Source organism: Schistocerca cancellata, chromosome 8, assembly GCF_023864275.1.
Source record: "Schistocerca cancellata isolate TAMUIC-IGC-003103 chromosome 8, iqSchCanc2.1, whole genome shotgun sequence".
Lineage (NCBI taxonomy): Eukaryota > Metazoa > Arthropoda > Insecta > Orthoptera > Acrididae > Schistocerca > Schistocerca cancellata.
The window spans coordinates 49,548,303-49,567,776 of record NC_064633.1 but is presented as its reverse complement, the minus strand read 5'-3'; the positions used below and the strand labels follow the sequence as shown (position 1 = coordinate 49,567,776).

Here is a 19,474-nt window from a genome sequence, read left to right as displayed (position 1 = left end):
CACAAACGAACACAAACATACACACAAAATTCAAGCTTTCGCAACAAACTGTTGCCTCATCAGGAAAGAGGGAAGGAGAGGGAAAGACGAAAGGATGTGGGTTTTAGGGGAGAGGGTAAGGAGTCATACCCGTCCTTTTTTCCCCATAAGGTAAGTCTTTCCGCTCCCGGGACTGGAATGACTCCTTACCCTCTCCCTTAAAACCCACATCCTTTCGTCTTTCCCTCTCCTTCCCTCTTTCCTGATGAGGCAACAGTTTGTTGCGAAAGCTTGAATTTTGTGTGTATGTTTGTGTTCGTTTGTGTGTCTGTCGACCTGCCAGCACTTTCATTTGGTAAGTCACATCATCTTTGTTTTTAGGCATATATATATATATATATATATTACATTGTATATCACTGAAAATGAGATTTGTAAAAATTTTGCTGGGGAACAGATAGGTCACATCATAGGCAAAGAATACAAAGAAATGGGTTAATAGAAGGGCTAAAAATTACCATAAGGAAGTAGTTTTGCTTCCATAATTTTCATCAGACACAAATAGCCATGACAGTTTTTATAAGACAAGATAGTCTGTTATGCACAAAATCAAACTCTCAATGTCCAAGTGAAGCATTTCAATAACATTGATAGAAAAACCTGACAGCTGCAAACAAACTGCTGCCTTAGAAGTGTAATTCATTTATTATAATTAACTCCAGTTGAAGCTCAACTTATGTAAGATCCTAGTTTGTGCTTTTCATCTTCGATGCAAAGAAGATTTAAGCTCACAAGGAAAGGAAATGTGGAGGAGCTCTGCTGTACACCAAACATGTGAGATGTGTTCAAAAAGTATCAGACCTTCTTTTCCACATATATCTATCAAGTGTGTAAGACTTTCTTCAATAGAGATGATGTCAGGGATATTCATAGGTAGATGTGAGTTTTTTCCCCTCTACTAGAAAGTGTCAATCACTAGCATTCAGCCTATGAGCAAAGCTGTTCAGTGAGTGTTTTCCAGATTCCAGTAAACTGTAAAATGACAAAACAAATTGAGCAGTGATACTGCATAAAATTTTGCCAAAAGCTTGACAATACGAAAGTGGAATTTGTTCACAAGTTTCAACAGGCTTTCAGAGACAATGCAGTGAGAAAATCACAAATGAAGGAGTGGTACAACTGCTTAAAAGATGGCTGCCCATCAGTGACCAGCAAACCACATTCAGGCAGACCTTCAAGAAGCCAAAATTACAATGTCATTGAACAAGTGCTGACTTCAGTCATGGAAGATCATCGCATCACAGTACAAGAACTTATGAATGAGATAGTGGTAGCTAGCTCAATATATTCAATTTTGACCAACAGCTTGAATGTGAAGAGTGTGTCCATGAAATTCATACCAAAACTGCTGACAACAGAGCAGAAGCAATATCATCCAGAAATCACAAAGGCCATGCAGAACAAAACATACAGCACATGTTGACCATTTTTTATTATTTTTTAAGGGTTCTGTAGCTCAATCAGTAAAAACAGAACCCTTATACAATTGCTTAGTTATCTTCTATCTGTCCAACTGTTAAAATCCCTTTTTCTCAGGAACAGGTAGAAGTATCAAGTTGAAATTTCAATGTCACATACTGATATCTATAGCCCCTTAGTGGAGTAAAACATTGAAGCTTCTAAGTCAATGCAATCAAAAGATACATCCATTTATGTCACATATTTGCATACTCGCAAACTCATTCATCAAAACCTGTTGGGTATTTCTCATTAGCCTAGAACCATGAAATTATGCAAAAAGGAGGGTTTTATGGTACAACCATCAGGAAAAAATCTGAAAACTGTAAATTGGGTGTTAGATCACATGAATTATTATTATTATTATTATTATTATTATTATTATTATTATTTCTTTCCTTTCTCAGACTTCCTTTTAACTGTACGGTATATGTTACATTGAATTTAGGAACTTTCGGGTAATTGAACATGTATCAATAATTATGGATTTCTGTAGTTGTATATATAAAGTTTGGATTTAGCTGTATTGCATTGATGTACTGGTGGATATTGTGTGGTATGACTCCTGTAGTTGGTAGTATAATCGGTATGATATCAACTTTATCCTGATGCCACATGTCCTTGATTTCCTCAACCAGTTGGATGTATTTTTCAATTTTTTTCTCCTGTTTTCTTTTGTATATTTGTTGTATTGGGTATGGATATTTTGATTAGTTGTGTTAATTTCTGCTTTTTATTGGTGAGTATGATGTCAGGTTTGTTATGTGGTGTTGTTTTATCTGTTATAATGGTTCTGTTCCAGTATAATTTGTATTCATCATTCTCCAGTACATTTTGTGGTGCACACTGTATGTGGGAACGTGTTGTTTTATAAGTTTATGTTGTAAGGCAAGCTGCTGATGTATTATTTTTGCTACATTGTCATGTCTTCTGGGGTATTCTATATTTGCTAGTATTGTACACCCACTTATTATTTGTTTGTCATTTCTTATTTGACACTCTGTTTGTCCAGCTATTAAGACCGTTTTTCTCAGGAACAGATAGACACACAGTATTACCTGGCTTTTACGTTCCCACATTTTACATTTTGCTTCTGCCTAAGCATTCTTTTCTGACCCGATCAAATTCTGTATGTTCACAATGTTTTGAAAAACCTTGATTTTATGTTTCTGAAATTTTGTATTTCCCACCATATACACCATGCCTAGTAGCTCAATTTGAAAACATCAAGTACAAGGAATCTTTCAATTTTCGTACAGGCCCTGTATGAGTGTTCTCTTTAAAACACGTAATTCGAATCGCGTACAATTCACGAAGATTGGGAAAGGATAGGCCTCCGAGTGCAAATATCAAACAAATACTTGACAAGCGAATTTAATCAAACATTATTTTTGAATGCTGTTATCAACTTCAACATACATTGAACACTACTACCAGTACTGTAAATCATTGTTGGACAATGAAACTCATTTTTATTATAAACTTTGTATACATATTAAAAATGAAGCTCACGTGCCATACGTTTTAATTTAAGCTCTTGGTTTATGGTTTGGAGGTATCATAAACATGCCACATCCCATGCACTGATCTTACATGACATTATAGCGTGAGCTAACAGTCGAGCAAATCTATAGCATTTTTGTGAGTGAAGTTTCTTATTTCGTGATTATTGTTTTTGTTGTTGAAGTGCTGCAGTTTTTATTGGAGAATTATTAGTTTATTTGTTAAGCTTTAATTTTTCTTTTTGTTATTGTTATTGTATTTGAGTTGAGAGGTCTAGTCATTTGCCATGATCTACTTTATTTCCTGGATTGTTTTCTTTTCAATCCTTATGTGGCATGGTATCTTTATTGTTTTGTTATCGACTCTTTCTGATCAATGGAGAGAAAAGAATGCAAAACTTTTACTATGGAAGAGAAGGTCCAGATACTGGAGAAAGTGGATTTCTTCCATGGAATACGAGTAACACTTTTACGTGAGCTGCAAATTCTAGTATCAATGCTGAATTCAATTGTAAAAAACAGAGAAAATATCATACCTAGTGCTACAGAAAGCAGGCCAAATGCCAAAAAAGCGAATTACACAACCTACTCGAAAGATAATGATTTGGAGGAAACGATAGAACATGGGTTTGAGACGTCAAGGACAGCAGGTATTTCAGTTAATGATGTGCCTTACAGCAGAAAGTACTTTAACTGGCCAACATTATTTTCCTTCAGAGTTTCAGCACCTCCAATGGCTGGACTGATAGACCTAGAAGAAGATATAATATATTTTACAGAGCTGTCTGTGGCGAATCAAATGATGTAGATAGCAAACGGTCCAGCAGTGGATAAACGGAAAATTACAGGCTTTAACTGCAAAGTATGAAGCAAAACATACTTAACATTGATGAAACTTGACCTTTTTTAATGTGTTGCCAAACAAAATTTTGGTGTTCAAATAAATGCAATGGTGGCAAACACAATAACTAACAGTAACAGTGAGATGTTGGAAGCTAATGCTGATGGCTCTCAGAAGCTCCAGTCCTTTGTAATATGGAAATAAAAAACAGCCTCATTGTTTTATAAATATATATTCACTTCTAACTTCGTATGATGCCAACCTAAAAGCTTGGATTACCTATCTTTCTAGAAACCAGTTAGCTGCACTTGAGGCAAAAATGGGAACTCATAACAGAAAAATACTTATTTTTGTTGATCACGGTCCTGCACTCCTACTGATGTGAACTTACGAAACGTGCAGTTAGAATTTCTCCCAGCTAACAGCACAAGCAAACTGTAGCCCATGGATTTGGGAACTGTACAATCCTTCAGTCATTTTATAGGAAGAACCTTGTTTGAAGACTTTTGTCCTTCATGCATCTGAGATGGATTTCACATCTAGCAGGATGTCAGTACCAAAAGCACTGCATTTCATCGCTAAGTCATGGAAGGCCGTGGAGGATACAATAAAGAACTGTTTTTATTATTATTATTATTATTATTATTATTATTATTATTATTACTTTAAAGTTGGACTCTAAGGGTAAGAGGTGTCATCTACATCTACACGATTATTCTGCAATTTGCAATTAAGTGCCTGGCAGAGGGTTCATCTAACCACCTTCAAGCTACTTCTCTACCATTCTACTCTTGAACAATGCATGTGAGAAATGAATACTTAAATCTTTCTGTGTGAGCTCTGATTTCTCTTATTTTATTATGACTATCATTCCTTCCTAGGTAAGAAGTCATTGATGAGCAAATATCCTGCCACAACAAAAAATGCCTTTGTTGCCACTGCAATTCACGCATCACATCCATGGCGCTCTCTCCCGTTTCATGACAGCACAAAACGAGCTTCCTTTCTTTGAACTTTTTCGATGTTCTCTATGGATCCCACACCAGAAAGCAATACTCCAGAACAGGACATGCAAGTGTAGTGTAGGCAGTTTCTTTAGTAGACCTGTTGCATTTTCTCAGTGTCCTGCCAATATCATAGTTTTTGGTTTGCTTCACTCATAACATTATCTGCATGATCATTACAGCTTAAGTTATTAGTAATTTTAATCGCAACATATTTAGTTGAATTTTCAGCCTTTAGATTTGTGCAATTTATTGTGTAAACAAAATCTAGTTGATTCCTTTTGGTATTTATGTGGATGACTTCACATTTTCCATTATTTAGAGGCAATTACCACGTTTTGCACAACACTGATATCTTGCCCAAATTGTTTTGCAATTTGTTTTGATCTTCTGCTGACTTCATAAGATGGTAAATGACAGTATCATCTGCAAACAATCTAAGAGTGTTACTCAGACTGTCTCCTAAGTCAATTATATAGATCAGCAACATCAGAGGGACTATAATACTTCCTTGGGTAATGCCAGATATTACTTCTGTTTTACTCGACGGCTTTCCATCAGTTACTACAGAATGTGGCCTTTCTGACAGGAAATCATGAATCCAGTTGCACAACTGAGATGATAGTCCACAGCCATGCAGTTTGATTAATACTTGTTTGTGAGGTATGGTGTCAAAAACCTTCTGGAAATCTAAAAATACAGAATCAATTTTATATCCCCTGTTAATAGCACTCATTACTTTATGAGAATAAAGAGCTACTTGTGTTTCAAAAGAATAATATTTTCTGAATCCATGTTGACTGTCTGTCACTAAATCAGTTTCTTCAGGGTAACTCAATGTTCAAACACAGCACATGTTCCACAATCCTACTGGAAATCAACATTAGCAATAAGGGTCTGTAATTTTTGCAAATTAAACCTTTTTTCCTTTCTTGGGTATTGGTGTGACTCGTGTAAGTTTCCAGTCTTTGCGTTCGGATCTTTCAACATGCAATCCATTCTATACTATTGCTAAATACAGAGCTATTGTATCAGCAAACTCTGCGAGGAACCTGACTGACATAAGTCGGGAAAGGACTCTAAGTGACTCCTGTTGCTAGCTGTTCTTGGTTTGAATTCTGGAACATTTACTTCATCTTCTTTGGTGAAGGTATTTTGAAAAACTGTATTTAGTAACTCTGCTTTAGTGGCACTGCCATCAGTATCACCACCATTATTATCGCATAGTGATAGTATTGACTGCATCTAGCCACTAGTGTACTTAACATATGACCAGAATCTCATTGGATTTTCTTCCGGATTCCAAGACAAGAGTTTAGTTGTTAAAATATTGAAAGCATTTTGAACTGGAGTTCACACTAAATTTCAAGCTTCTGTAAAACTATGCCAGTATTGATGGTTTTGTGTTGTTCTAAATTTGATATGCTATTTTGTTGCTTCTGCAACATTGTTCTGACCTGTTTAGTGTTCCTTGGGGGATCAGCACCATCTCTTATTTATTTATTCGGTATGTGTCTCTCAATAGCCATCAATACTATTTCTCTGATGTAAACTACATCTTATCTATGCTTACATATTCAAACTGGAAGGAGTGGAGAGCATTGTAGTCGTTAATCCTTTATCTGTCATGACGTTCCCTATTTTTCAGGATTATTTGTTGCTAAGAGGTCAAGTACATTTTCACAACCATTTACACTTTGCACTGTCAGCTGCCAGAGGAGGAGGAGGAGGAGGAGCAGGATCAGGAGGAAGAAAAGAGAGAGAGAGAGAGAGAGAGAGAGAGAGAGAGAGAGAGAGAGAGAGAGAGAGAGTGAGCATCAGTGCCAAGAAGAGAGATTACCAGTGCCCAGCAGTGTTCTGTGAATTGAAGCATTGGAGACACTACAAAGATATTTTTCTTCTGTTGAAGGGTGCGGAAATATGCTCGAGACTCTTTATAAATTGGAGGAACAGACTAAAGGCATGTTAGACAAAAGAATTAAACAAAAATCTATCATGGACTTCTTTTGTAGAAAACAATAACTGCTACAAGTGTAATTTTATTAATTGTAAATACCGAGATATTATTAAAATCCAGATGTTCCTTAAAAGATATAACAGATCTATTACGGACAGCTCTATTTTCCACATTATAAAATATAGGCAAAAGACAACAATCAGCCCACAAGAAGACTAACTCTCAATGTTTCAGCAACTCATGTCATTCTATTTGTCAATGGATAAGCAGAATTAGAAAGCAGAGCAATATCAGCAGTTGCTTTTCGCTGGATATTTGCTGTAAGTAGTAGAAATAAGTCCTAAGCACACTATTATATATATCAATATAGGTTGTGAAATGTTTGTCTGGCTTTTCCAGAGCATTTATACCTATGGCAATTTATTTACCCCCCCTGCCCCGCTGCTCACACTTTTGCTGGTCCCTCGGCAGTGAAGCTTTTAAGTCAATGCAGCCAAAAGAAATGGCCATTTATGTCACATATTTTGACACTCACAAACTCACTTACCAAAACCTATATGGTATTTCTAATCACCCCAGAATGATGAAATTAGGAAGAAAGGATGGTTTCACAGCACAAGATAAGGAAAAACTTCCAAAAATGGTTAATTTGTAATTATATCACACAGAAAAACTTTTTTAATGAATCATTTAGGAATAAAGGAGATGACTCGCCGAAAGTCAGAACTGCTGCATCATCAATAAATACACAAACAAAAGGTACAGAACTTTGTTAGTTTTCAGAATGAACTTTGTTATTCAAGCTTCGCGCGCGCGCGCGCGCACACACACACACACACACACACACACACACACACACACACACACAAAAGCAGACATTTGTAAAGGCAAAGAGTTTGGGCAGAGATGTCAGTTGAGGCGGAAGTACAGGGGCAAAGATGTTGTTGAATGACAGGTGAGGTATGAGTAGCGGCAACTTGAAATTAGCGGAGGTTGAGGCCTGGTGGGTAACAGGAAGAGAGGATATACTAAAGAGCAAGTTCCCATCTCCGGAGTTCTGATAGGTTGGTGTTAGTGGGAAATATCCAGATAACCCGGACGGTGTAACACTGTGCCAAGATGTGCTGGCTGTGCACCAAGGCATGTTTAGCCACAGGGTGATCCTCATCACCAACAAACACTGCCTGCCTGTGTCCATTCATGCGAATGGACAGTTTGTTGCTGGTCATTCCCACATAGAAAGCTTCACAGTGTAGGCAGATCAATTGGTAAATCACGTGGGTGCTTTCACACGTGGCTCTGCCTTTTATCGCGTACACCTTCCGAGTTACAGGACTGGAGTAGGTGGTGGTGGGAGGGTGCATGGGACCGGTTTTACACCGGGGGCGGTTACAAGGGCAGGAGCCAGAGGGTAGGGAAGGTGGTTTGGGGATTTCGTAGGGATGAACCAAGAGGTTACGAAGGTTAGGTGGACGGCAGAAAGACACTCTAGTGGAGTGGGGAGGATTTCATGAAGGATGGATCTCATTTCAGGTCAGGATTTGAGGAAGTCGTATCCCTGCTGAAGAGCCACATTCAGAGTCTGATCCAGTCCCAGAAAGTATCCTGTCACAAGTGGGGCACTTTTGGAGTTGTTCTGTGGGAGGTTCTGGGTTTGAGGAGATGAAGTGGCTCTGGTTATTTGCTTCTGTACGAGGTCGGGAGGGTAGTTGCGGGATGCGAAAGCTGTTTTCAGGTTGTTGGTGTAATGGATCAGGGATTTCGGACTGGAGCAGATTCGTTTGCCACGAAGACCTAGGCTTTAGGGAAGGGACCGTTTGATATGGAATGGGTAGCAGCTGTCATAATGGAGGTACTGTTGCTTGTTGGTGGGTTTGATGTGGACGGATGTGTGAAGCTGGCCATTGGACAGATGGAGGTCAACGTCAAGGAAAGTGGCATGGGATTTGGAGTAGGACCAGGTGAATCTGATGGAACCAAAGGAGTTGAGGTTGGAGAGGAAATTCTGGAGTTCTTCTTCACTGTGAATCCAGATCATGAAGATGTCATCAATAAATCTGTACCAAACTTTGGGTTGGCAGGCCTGGGTAACCAAGAAGGCTTCCTCTAAGCGACCCATAAATAGGTTGGCATTCGAGGGGGCCATCCTGGTACCCATGGCTGTTCCCTCTAGTTGTTGGTATGTCTGGCCTTCGAAAGCGAAGAAGTTGTGGGTCAGGATGAAGCTAGCTAAGGTAATGAGGAAAGAGGTTTTAGGTAGGGTGGCAGGTGATTGGCGTGAAAGTAAGTGCTCCATCGCAGCGAGGCCCTGGACCTGTGGAATATTTGTGTATAAGGAAGTGGCATCAATGGTTACAAGGATGGTTTCCGGGGGTAACAGATTGGGTAAGGATTCCAGGCGTTCGAGAAAGTGGTTGGTGTCTTTGATGAAGGATGGGAGACTGCATGTAATGGGTTGAAGGTGTTGATCTACGTAGGCAGAGATACGTTCTGTAGGGGCTTGGTAACCAGCTATAATGGGGCGGCCGGGATGATTGGGTTTGTGAATTTTAGGAAGTAGGTAGAAGGTAGGGGTGTGGGGTGTCAGTGGGGTCAGGAGGTTGATGGAGTCAGGTGAAAGGTATTGTAGGGGGGCCTAAGGTTCTGAGGATTCCTTGGCAAACTTTTTATGTAGTGTTGCCTGAAAGCTGACGCAGTCCCTCAGCCACATACGACTGATGATCAAATACCACGGTCGTGGAACCCTTGTCCTCTGGAAGAATGACGATGGATCGGTCAGCCTTCAGATCATGGATAGCCTGGGATTCAGCAGTGGTGATGTTGGGAGTAGGATTAAGGTTTATCAAGAAGGATTGAGAGGCAAGGCTGCAAGTGAGAAATTCCTGGAAGGTTTGGAGAGGGTGATTTTGAGAGAGGAGGTCGGTCCCGCTGTGATGGAGGACGGAACTGTTCCAGGCAGGGTTCAATGTGGATAGTGTCTAGGGGAGTTGCATCATTAGGAGTAGGATCAGAGTTATGTTTCTTTGTGGCAAAGTGATATTTCCAGCAGAGAGTACGAGTGTAGGACAGTAAATCTTTGACGAGGGCTGTTTGGTTGAATCTGGGAGTAGGGCTGAAGGTGAGGCCTTTGGATAGGACAGAGGTTTCGGTTTGGGAGAGAGGTTTGGAGGAAAGGTTAACTACTGAATTAGGGTGGTTGTTCCAGATTGTGTTGATTACAATTTTGAGGTTTTGGGGGGAGTGGAGCTGGAAGTGGGAGATTGGGTAGATGGGAGAGACTGGGTCTGTGTGCAATGAGAGGAGGTTGAGGTTTGCTGGAAAGGTTGTGGAGGGTGAGTGAGTTGCCTTTCCGGAGGTGAGAAACCAGGAGCTTGGACAGTTTTTTGAGGCGGAGGGTGGCAAGCTATTCTAATTTGCAGTTGGCCTGTAGGAGGATGCTCTGAACAGCCGATGTGGATGTGGGAGAGGAAAGATTGAGGACTTTTATTAAGGATAGGAGTTGACGGGTGTGTTCATTGGCTGAGTTGATGTGTAGGTGAAGGATTAGGTGGGTGAGGGCTATGGATTGTTCAGTTTGGAACTGGTACAGGGACTGATGGAAAGAAGGGTTACAGCCAGAGATGGGAACTTTCAGTGTGAGGCCTTTGGGGGTAATGCCAAATGTCAGACAAGCCTGAGTAAATAAAATATGGGAGAGTAATCTGGCTAGGGCGAAGGCATGTTTGCGGAGGGAATGTAAATAAAACTTAATGGGGCCATTGTGGGGATGTTGTGAGGGTGATATGGTATTAGAAGGTGGAAAGTGTAACATGAGGCTAAAATGAAAATGAAAATAAAAATAAAAATATATGGGGAGAGATAAAGGTGAACTAGAAAGCAACTGGAGATCTGGTGTGAAGAAAGTCGAAAAAGTGTTGGTTAAAGCTGAGCTATTTTGATCCTGTGGTGAATTTGGGTTGGTAACCAACGACGTGCACAAAGGTTTGGTGGTTGTGTTGTCGCCAAAACACGTTAAAGGGTGGAGAAATTTGGGAAAATTTCGAAAAACAGCATGTAAATGTATTAAAAGGTGTGGTTTTGTGGTGGCGGATTATGAAAATGAGGCTAACAATTGTCTGACGAAGAAATAATGACATAAAAACCTGTGGGAAGCGGCTAAAAATGATCAGTGATGTGGGAAAAACGGAAATGGAAATAAAGCGAAAGTTGTTAGAACTAGCCGAAATAGTTGTTTAATAGGTGAAAGGAACTGTTTGTGAACTGGGAATGGTGGATTTTATAGCAGCGGTAGCGTTGAAAGGGGGAAAAAAAATTTTTTTGGTTATGGTTTGGAAGTGGGTTACGTATTATTGAGTATATATAGGCAGGATAAAATTGTATGGTAGATTACGGTAAAAAGGAGAAGGTGAATACAAAGTGAAACTACTTGCAAAAACAGAAAGAGAAAGTAAGATGACAGAAAAGATTTCAAAATGCAACAGTGACAATAACAAATGTAATTGTTGGGTTCAAATTGATGATACGAATATAATAGAGGGAAACATTTCACGTGAGAAAAATATACCTAAAAACAAATATGATGTAACTTACCAAACGAAAGCGTTGGTATGTTGATAGACACACAAGCAAACACAAACATACACTCAAAATTCAAGCTTTCGCAACCCACGGTTGCTTCATCAGGAGAGGGAAAGACGAAAGGATGTGGGTTTTAAGGGAGAGGGTGTTAATACTCGGCAGAAATCAAACCTACATTTGGATCGGACTTCCTTAACTCTTGTGTGGAAAGGTGTGCAGTATACTGATGCATCCATTTTCAATAAGCTACCACTCGAATTCAAATATCTTAGCAGTAATCCATGCGCTTTCAAATCGAAACTGAGAGTTTCCTTATGGGTCAATACTTCTATTCTGTCAAGGAGTTCCTTCAAAAATTAAGCTGATTCTTATTGTATTGTTGATTGCCTTTACTTAATCTTATGGACTGACTTTTTTTTTGGGCTCATAAACATTTATTTTTATCTTTTATTACTTTTATGTTGTAATTTCATATACCGACAGGTTCCAAGACCTTGGAGGTTTGCTCCTCAATTTGGTCCTACAGAACTTGACGTGTAAATAAAGTAAATAAAATAAATCTTTCAATGCTCTGTCAAATTCTTCACGCAGTGTCGTATCTCTCATTTCATCTTCATCTATGTCCTCTTCCATTTCCATAATATTGTCCTCAAGTACATCACCCTTAAATAGACCCTCTATATACTCCTTCCATCTTTTTGCTTTCCTTTCTTTGCTTATGACTGGTTTCCCGTATGAGATCTTGATATTCATACAGGAAGCTCTCTTTTCTCCAAAGATCTTTTTAATTTTCCAGTAGGCAGAATCTTTCTTACCCCTAGTGATATATGCCTCTCTACATCCTTGCACTTGTCCTCTAGCCATCCCTGCTTAACCATTTTACACTTCCTGTCAATCTCATTTTTGAGACGTTTGTATTCCTTTTCACCTGCTTCATTTACTACATTTTTATTTTTTTTCCTTTCAACAATTAAATTCAATATCTCTGCTGTTACCCAAAGATTTCTACTAGCCCTCATCTTTTTACCTACTTTATCGTCTGCTGCCTTCACTATTTCATCTCTCAAAGCTACTCATTCTTCTTCTACTGTATTTCTTTCTCCTGTACTTGTCAAACGTCGAAGCGATATCTATGCAGTCGCGACAACGGTGGGTGTGCAGCCATACCCAGACAACATGAATTTGTTATCTTTATCATGTTGCTACAAAGAAATAATTCAAGGTCACAGGCAATGAAGTTTAGTGTTTAATCTCTTATTGAAATTGTAGTCACTTAAGACTGAGCAGAAATTTGCAGTTGGATTTGACTGAACAGCAGACCTGCTGCAGCCTCTTTAGGCGAACAATCATGGCAGTGACAGAAAAATGGCAGGAACAGTAAATCTGAATGGCTGGGCATGAATTTAAACACAGCTTACACTGAATAAGAGACCAATGGCTTAACCACAATGCTGCTTCATAAAGCATTAGATTCACTATGCCACTGGCATAATTTCACATCCTTAAATCTCATTTACTTTCTTCTTTGACATTTCGTAAGATAATCAAAGTAAAAGGCAAATCACAGTAATAACGTATTTTGCTGTGCAGAATTGTGGTGTGAATAACAATCAAATGTCTCAAAGATGTACTCACAGCATGCCGAAGTGCTTCAGGAGCTGTCCACTTGATAGGCAACTTTCCCCCTTCTAATGTGAAGTTTTCATCACGTGCCAAGCCAAAATCTGACACTTTTGCAATGCCATCTTCTGAGATGAGGACATTGCGAGCAGCCAAATCTCGATGAACAACTTTTCGTGACTCCAGATATTCCATACCCGAACATGTGTCACTAGTAAGAGAGAAAAGTACAGAGAAATTGATATTAAATGCTACTTACAACATGAATGTAAATAATAATGTACATGCAGCTTTAATATAAAGCACAGATGCAACTGGGAACTACTGCTCCTCACAGTGCAAAACATTTTCTCATACTTTGCAACACTTTTCACGGGTTTTTATAGATCTATTTGTACAGTATGGTATGACACACCATTTGTAACCCATTTTCTGAAATGTAAATTCCAAAACAAGATGTCATTGTGAATTAGCATTATGATTGTAGAAGCAGTGAGCTAGCCAGTGATGCCCCAGGCATCACATGACTGGAATGGATTGTTTTGGTGGGCTTTCAAATTATTTGAATTTCATTTCAGTTGTGGTAAAACAATACTCTAATTCAAAATGGATGTCAAGAGCATAAAATGACATAACTAACCATTTAAGACAATTTCCATAAAACCATCAAATATTGTATTATCAGTCCCTACTTAATGAATATTATAATCCAAAATAACATCTGGTTTCATTTTAGTCACAGCTGCCTCTTACAAATGAAAAGCTACTTTCATTGATGAAGCTGTATGGTGTGTTGGAAGCATCCAAACATGCTTTTTATACATCCATTTTATGGTGATGAGATATTCCCTTCTCACAAAAATCCTCTGACCCTTCTTAAGTCTACATTTGACAACCATAAATAATGGAAAATCTTATCTACAACAATGTAGGAAAAGACAGATTGCTACTTATCATAAAGAAGACACTGTAACTAGCAGGCAAGCACAATTGAAAGACATTTACATAAAGCTTTTGACCACAGTCTTTTCAGCACCACAGTCTTTTCAGCACCACAGTCTTTAACAGCACCACAGTCTTTATCAGCAAAAGAGAAACACACAAGCAAGCATACCTCATGCACACATGACCACCAGCTCCTGCATCTCGGGCCAGAATGCAGCTATCACACGGGAAGCAAGCAGTACTGTGGAGAGGACAGAGAAGGGAAAGGAATAATAGTGCATGGGTAGGGAGACGGACAAAAATTGCCTGGCAGAGAGTATAGGGACTAGAATGTGAGCGTCACGAGGTTGTGGAGCACGAAGGAGGGGGAAAAATAGAGTGATAAAGGTGAAGACTGGGGAAAGATGGGCAGATACGGTGGCAGAGGGTGGGAGATGAGAATGGGGAGGAGATAATAGGACAGAGAGGGGTGGAAACTGTTGGGTGGAGGGTGTGGTAACAGTATGTTACTGCAGATTGAGGCCAGGATAGCTATGGGAGCAGAGAATATGTTGTAATGATAACTCCCAACTGTACAGTTTGGAAAAGTTGGTGGTGGAGGGTAGGATCCAGACGACTTGGGTAGTGATGCGGACATGAAATCAAGCTTGTTATGTTCAGCTTTGCCACCGGGTGGTCTACTTTGCTCTTGGCCACAGTTTGGCAGTGGCCCTTCATCCTGGTGGACATTTGTTTGGTAGTCATACCAATATAGAAAGCTGTGCAATGATTGCAGCAGAGCTGGAATAGGAAGTCCTGTCAGAGGTTTATCCTATCCAATCAGGGATCAGGCCACCTGTGAAAGCAGCCATGTCATTTACCAGCTCTGTTGCAATTATTGCGCAGATTTTTGTATTGGTATGACTACAAACCATCTGTCCATCAGGATGAATGGTCACTGCCAAACTGTGGCCAAGAGTAAAGTAGACTGCCTGGTGGCAAAGCATGTAGCTGAACAAAACATGCTTGATTTCAATGGCTGCTTCACCACCTGAGCCACCTGGATCCCCCCCTACATCACCAGTTTTTCTGAACTGCGTAGATGGGATCTATCCTTAAAACACAGTCTCTGCTCCCGTGATTACCCCAGCCTCGGGCTATGGAACATACTGATTCCACGCCCTCCACCAAACCATTTCCACCCCCTCTATCCTATCATCTCCTCCCCATTCTTGTCTCCCACCCTCTTTGTTTGGTGCCCCGTGACTGTCTGCAACATAAAGTCTCTTCTTTACGGTATGCAGCAATCTATCTTTCCCTATATTGTTGATATTTCTAGCTGAAGTTTCCATTGTTGGAAGACTTTTTCTGTTGTTCAAGCTGGTATCTCCTGTCTTCATATTGTTAAAATATTAAAATGCAATAAGTGAAAGTAGTAGCAATTTATATCGAAAAAGATTTGTAGTAGTCTATTCAAAAATAACATAATGCGTGGTTCCCATGCCTGTTTCCTTGAATACTCATCCATCCTACGTACAACCCGAATAAGCATTGTAACACAAAAAACAGCTTTATTCCACATTTATTTTGCTTGCTTTTCGAGTACACACATAACTTTATTCACCTCCATCAACTGTCAAATATCCATAGGGATGAAATGAAGATGGCACAATATTGAAATTATTAAAAAAGCGGCTGGCATAAATTTCAGAAAGTGGGTCACGGTTTGGTTAGATCTGAGGAATAGATTTGTCACTGTTGTTGAGATGCAAGTTTAACAATTTCCTTTGCATGTATCCAAGCTCAACAGGAAAGGAATTATAAAAAGAGAGTAGATTGCTACTCACCATATAGTGGAGATGTGACACACACACACACACACACACACACACACACACACAAAACACACACACACACACGACTTGCCATGGTGTCCAGAGACAGTGGTGTGTGTGCGCGCGCGTGTGTGTGTGTGTGTGTGTGTGTGTGTGTGTGTGTGTGTGTAAAAGCTTCACCGCCAGTTGGCCCAATTGAAGGAGGGTAATGTTGACATCGGTGCTTGTGTTGACATGCGACTCATTGCTCTACAGTACTAGCATCAAGCACATCAGAACGTAGCATCAACAGGTTAGTGTTCATCACAAACGTGGTTTTGCAGTCAGCCAATGTTTACAAATGCGGAGTTGGCAGATGCCCATTTGATGTATGCATTAGCACCGGGCAATAGCCGTGGCGCGGTACGTTTGTATCGAGAAAGATTTCCAGAACGAAGGTGTCCCAACAGGAAGACTTTCGAAGCAATTGATCGGTGTCTTAGGGAGCACGGAACATCCCAGCCTAAGACTCGCGACTGGGGAAGACCTAGAACGACGAGGACACCTGCAATGGACGAGGCAATTCTTCGTGCAGTTGACGATAACCCTAATGTCAGCGTCAGAGAAGTTGCTGCTGTACAAGGTAACGTTGACCACGTCACTGTATGGAGAGAGCTACGGGAGTACCAGTTGTTTCCGTACCATGTACAGTGTGTGCAGGCACTATCAGCAGCTGATTGGCCTCCACGGGTACACTTCTGCGAATGGTTCATCCAACAATGTGTCAATCCTCATTTCAGTGCAAATGTTCTCTTTACGGATGAGGCTTCATTCCAACACGATCAAATTGTGAATTTTCACAATCAACATGTGTGCAATAGTGCAATCATGTCATCAACACAGATTTTCTGTGAACGTTTGGGCAGGCATTGTTGGTGATGTCTTGATTGGGCGCCATGTTCTTCCAGCTGCACTCATGGAGCACGTTATCATGATTTCATACAGGATACTCTACCTGTATACACAGACACTGCTTGGTCTGCTTGTGTCTGTGTATATGCGGATGGATATGTGTGTGTGTGTGCGCGAGTATATACCTGTCCTTTTTTCCCCATAAGGTAAGTCTTTCCGCTCCCGGGATTGGAATGACTCCTTACCCTCTCCCTTAAAACCCAAATCCTTTCGTCTTTCCCTCTCCTTCCCTCTTTCCTGATGAGGCAACCGTTGGTTGCGAAAGCTTGAATTTTGTGTGTATGTCGACCTGCCAGCGCTTTTGTTTGGTAAGTCTCATCATCTTTCTTTTTAGATATATTTTTCCCACGTAGAATGTTTCCCTCTATTATATATATAATGAAGGGAAACATTCCACGCGGGAAAAATATATCTAAAAAGAAAGATGATGAGACTTACCAAACAAAAGCGCTGGCAGGTCAATAGACACACAAACATACACACAAAATTCAAGCTTTCGCAACAAACTGTTGCCTCATCAGGAAAGAGGGAAGGAGAGGGAAAGACGAAAGGATGTGGGTTTTAAGGGAGAGGGTAAGGAGTCATTCCAGTTCCGGGAATATATATATATATAGATATAAACAAAGATGATGTGACTTACCAAATGAAAGTGCTGGCAGGTCTGACTAATACTATTTTCGTATTTCATGTAAAACTTTTAAAAATTATGACTGTTGACCTTGTTACTCTGGTTAAAGTATCAGATGGTTTCTATCTATTTATCTATCTGTCTATCCACTGGACACTCCTTTTTTTAAAAAGCTGTAATTCTTCCATTAGCTAGCTTTTGAGTCACAGCAGGCTCCTCCATATTTACAGGAACATCTACATCTACATCCATACTCCACAAGCCACCTGACAGTGTGTGGTGGAGGGTACCTTGAGTACCTCTATCGGTTCTCCCTTCTATTCCAGTAGCGTACCGTTCGTGGAAAGAAAGAGTGTCGGTATGCCTCTGTGTGGGTTCTAATCTCTCTGATTTTATCCTCATGGTCTCTTCGCGAGATATACATAGGAGGGATCAATATACTGCTTGACTCCTCGGTGAAGGTATGTTCTCGAAACTTCAAAAAAAGCCCATACCGAGCTACTGAGCGTCTCTCTTGCAGAGTCTTCCACTGAAGTTTACCTATCATCTCTGTAACGCTTTCTTGATTACCAAATGATCTGTCACAAAGCGCGCTGCTCTCCGTTTGATCTTCTCTATCTCTTCTATCAATCCTATCTGGTACGGATCCCACACCAGTGAGCAGTATTCAAGCAGTGGGCAAACAAGTGTACTGTAACCTACTTCCTTCGTTTTCAGACTGCATTTCCTTAGGATTCTTCCAATGAATCTCAGTCTGGTATCTGCTTTACCGATGATTAATTGTATATGGTCATCCCATTTTAAATCACTCCTAATGCCTACTCTCAGATAATTTATGGAAGTAACTGCATCCAGTTGCTGACCTGCTATATTGTAGCTAAACGATAAAGGATATTTCTTTCTGTGTATTCGCAGCACATTACACTTGTCTACATTGCGATTCAATTGCCATTTCCTGCACCATGCGTCTATTCGTTGCAAATCCTCCTGCATTTCGGTACAATTTTCCATTGTTACAATTTCTTTATATACTACAGCATCATCCACAAAAAGCTTCAGTGAACTTCCAATGTTATCCACAAGGTCATTTATATATATTGTGAATAGCAACTGCCCTACAACACTCCCCTGCGGCACACCTGAAATCACTCTTACTTCGGAAGACCTCTCTCCATTCTCAATGACAAGCTGCATTCTGTTATCTAGTAACTCTTCAATCCAATCACACAGTTGGTCTGATAGTCCATATGGTCTTACTTTGTTCATTAAACGACTGTGGGGAACTGTATCAAACACCTTGCGAAAGTCAAGAAACACAGCATCTACCTGGGAACCCATGTCTATGGCCCTCTGAGTCTCGTGGATGAATAGCACGAGCTGGGTTTCACACAATCGTCTTTTTCGAAACCCATGCCGATCCCTACAGAGTAGATTTCTAGTTTCCAGAAAAGTTATTATACTCTAACATAATACCTGTTCTTTTCTGTTTTAGACAGGTGCAACTAGCTGCTATGATCATGGCAATGTTATGCAGTTCCTGAAGTTGTAAATACAGCACTTTGTTTGTGCACAAGTCGTTAAACCAAGTGCACCTAAGTGCTTTGTTTTCTGGGTTGGTATGTAATGGATCATTTTTAAAATGTTATACTTACAACTTCAAAATCGCATAACATTGTCATGATCCTGGTGAATAAATGCACCTAGTATAAATCAAAGTGACTCTGAAAATTTACCATATGAGGATCAGCCTGCTACAGCTAGAAAGCTATCCCATGGCAGAACAAAAGTGTTTTAAAGAAGCAGTTTACGGTGACTGGTCGCAGTATCAATGAAAACCATCTGGTAAGTAAAATATATTGTAAGTCTGCTATCTTTAATACATTACAGCAATATTCATATGAATAAGCAGGACAAGTTTAAATCCTTCACATGCCACCTCATACCAATTGTAGCCACTGTTACTGAATGACAATTTTGTGCTCACCAAGGCTGTTCCTACAAAATCAGTTCTACTTCCTGTCAAGATATCTGAAATACTTTTTTTGTAGATGTAGTTGTTCAAGGTATTTATGAGAGAAAGTGTTCTGTAATTTATTGCAAGACCTAATGTTCATACAGTGGTATTGGTACCCCTTGC

General features: G+C 40.0%; 1 protein-coding gene across 1 annotated transcript in view; it reads right to left on the bottom strand.

The window, feature by feature from the left end:
• LOC126095741 (tyrosine-protein kinase CSK) overlaps positions 1-19,474 on the bottom strand; it is a 234,352-nt gene that overhangs the window by 34,474 nt on the left and 180,404 nt on the right. The window contains exon 7 of the mRNA XM_049910509.1: positions 13,015-13,210. Coding sequence (XP_049766466.1) covers positions 13,015-13,210 — 196 coding nt within the window. The remainder of the gene's footprint in view (positions 1-13,014; positions 13,211-19,474) is intronic.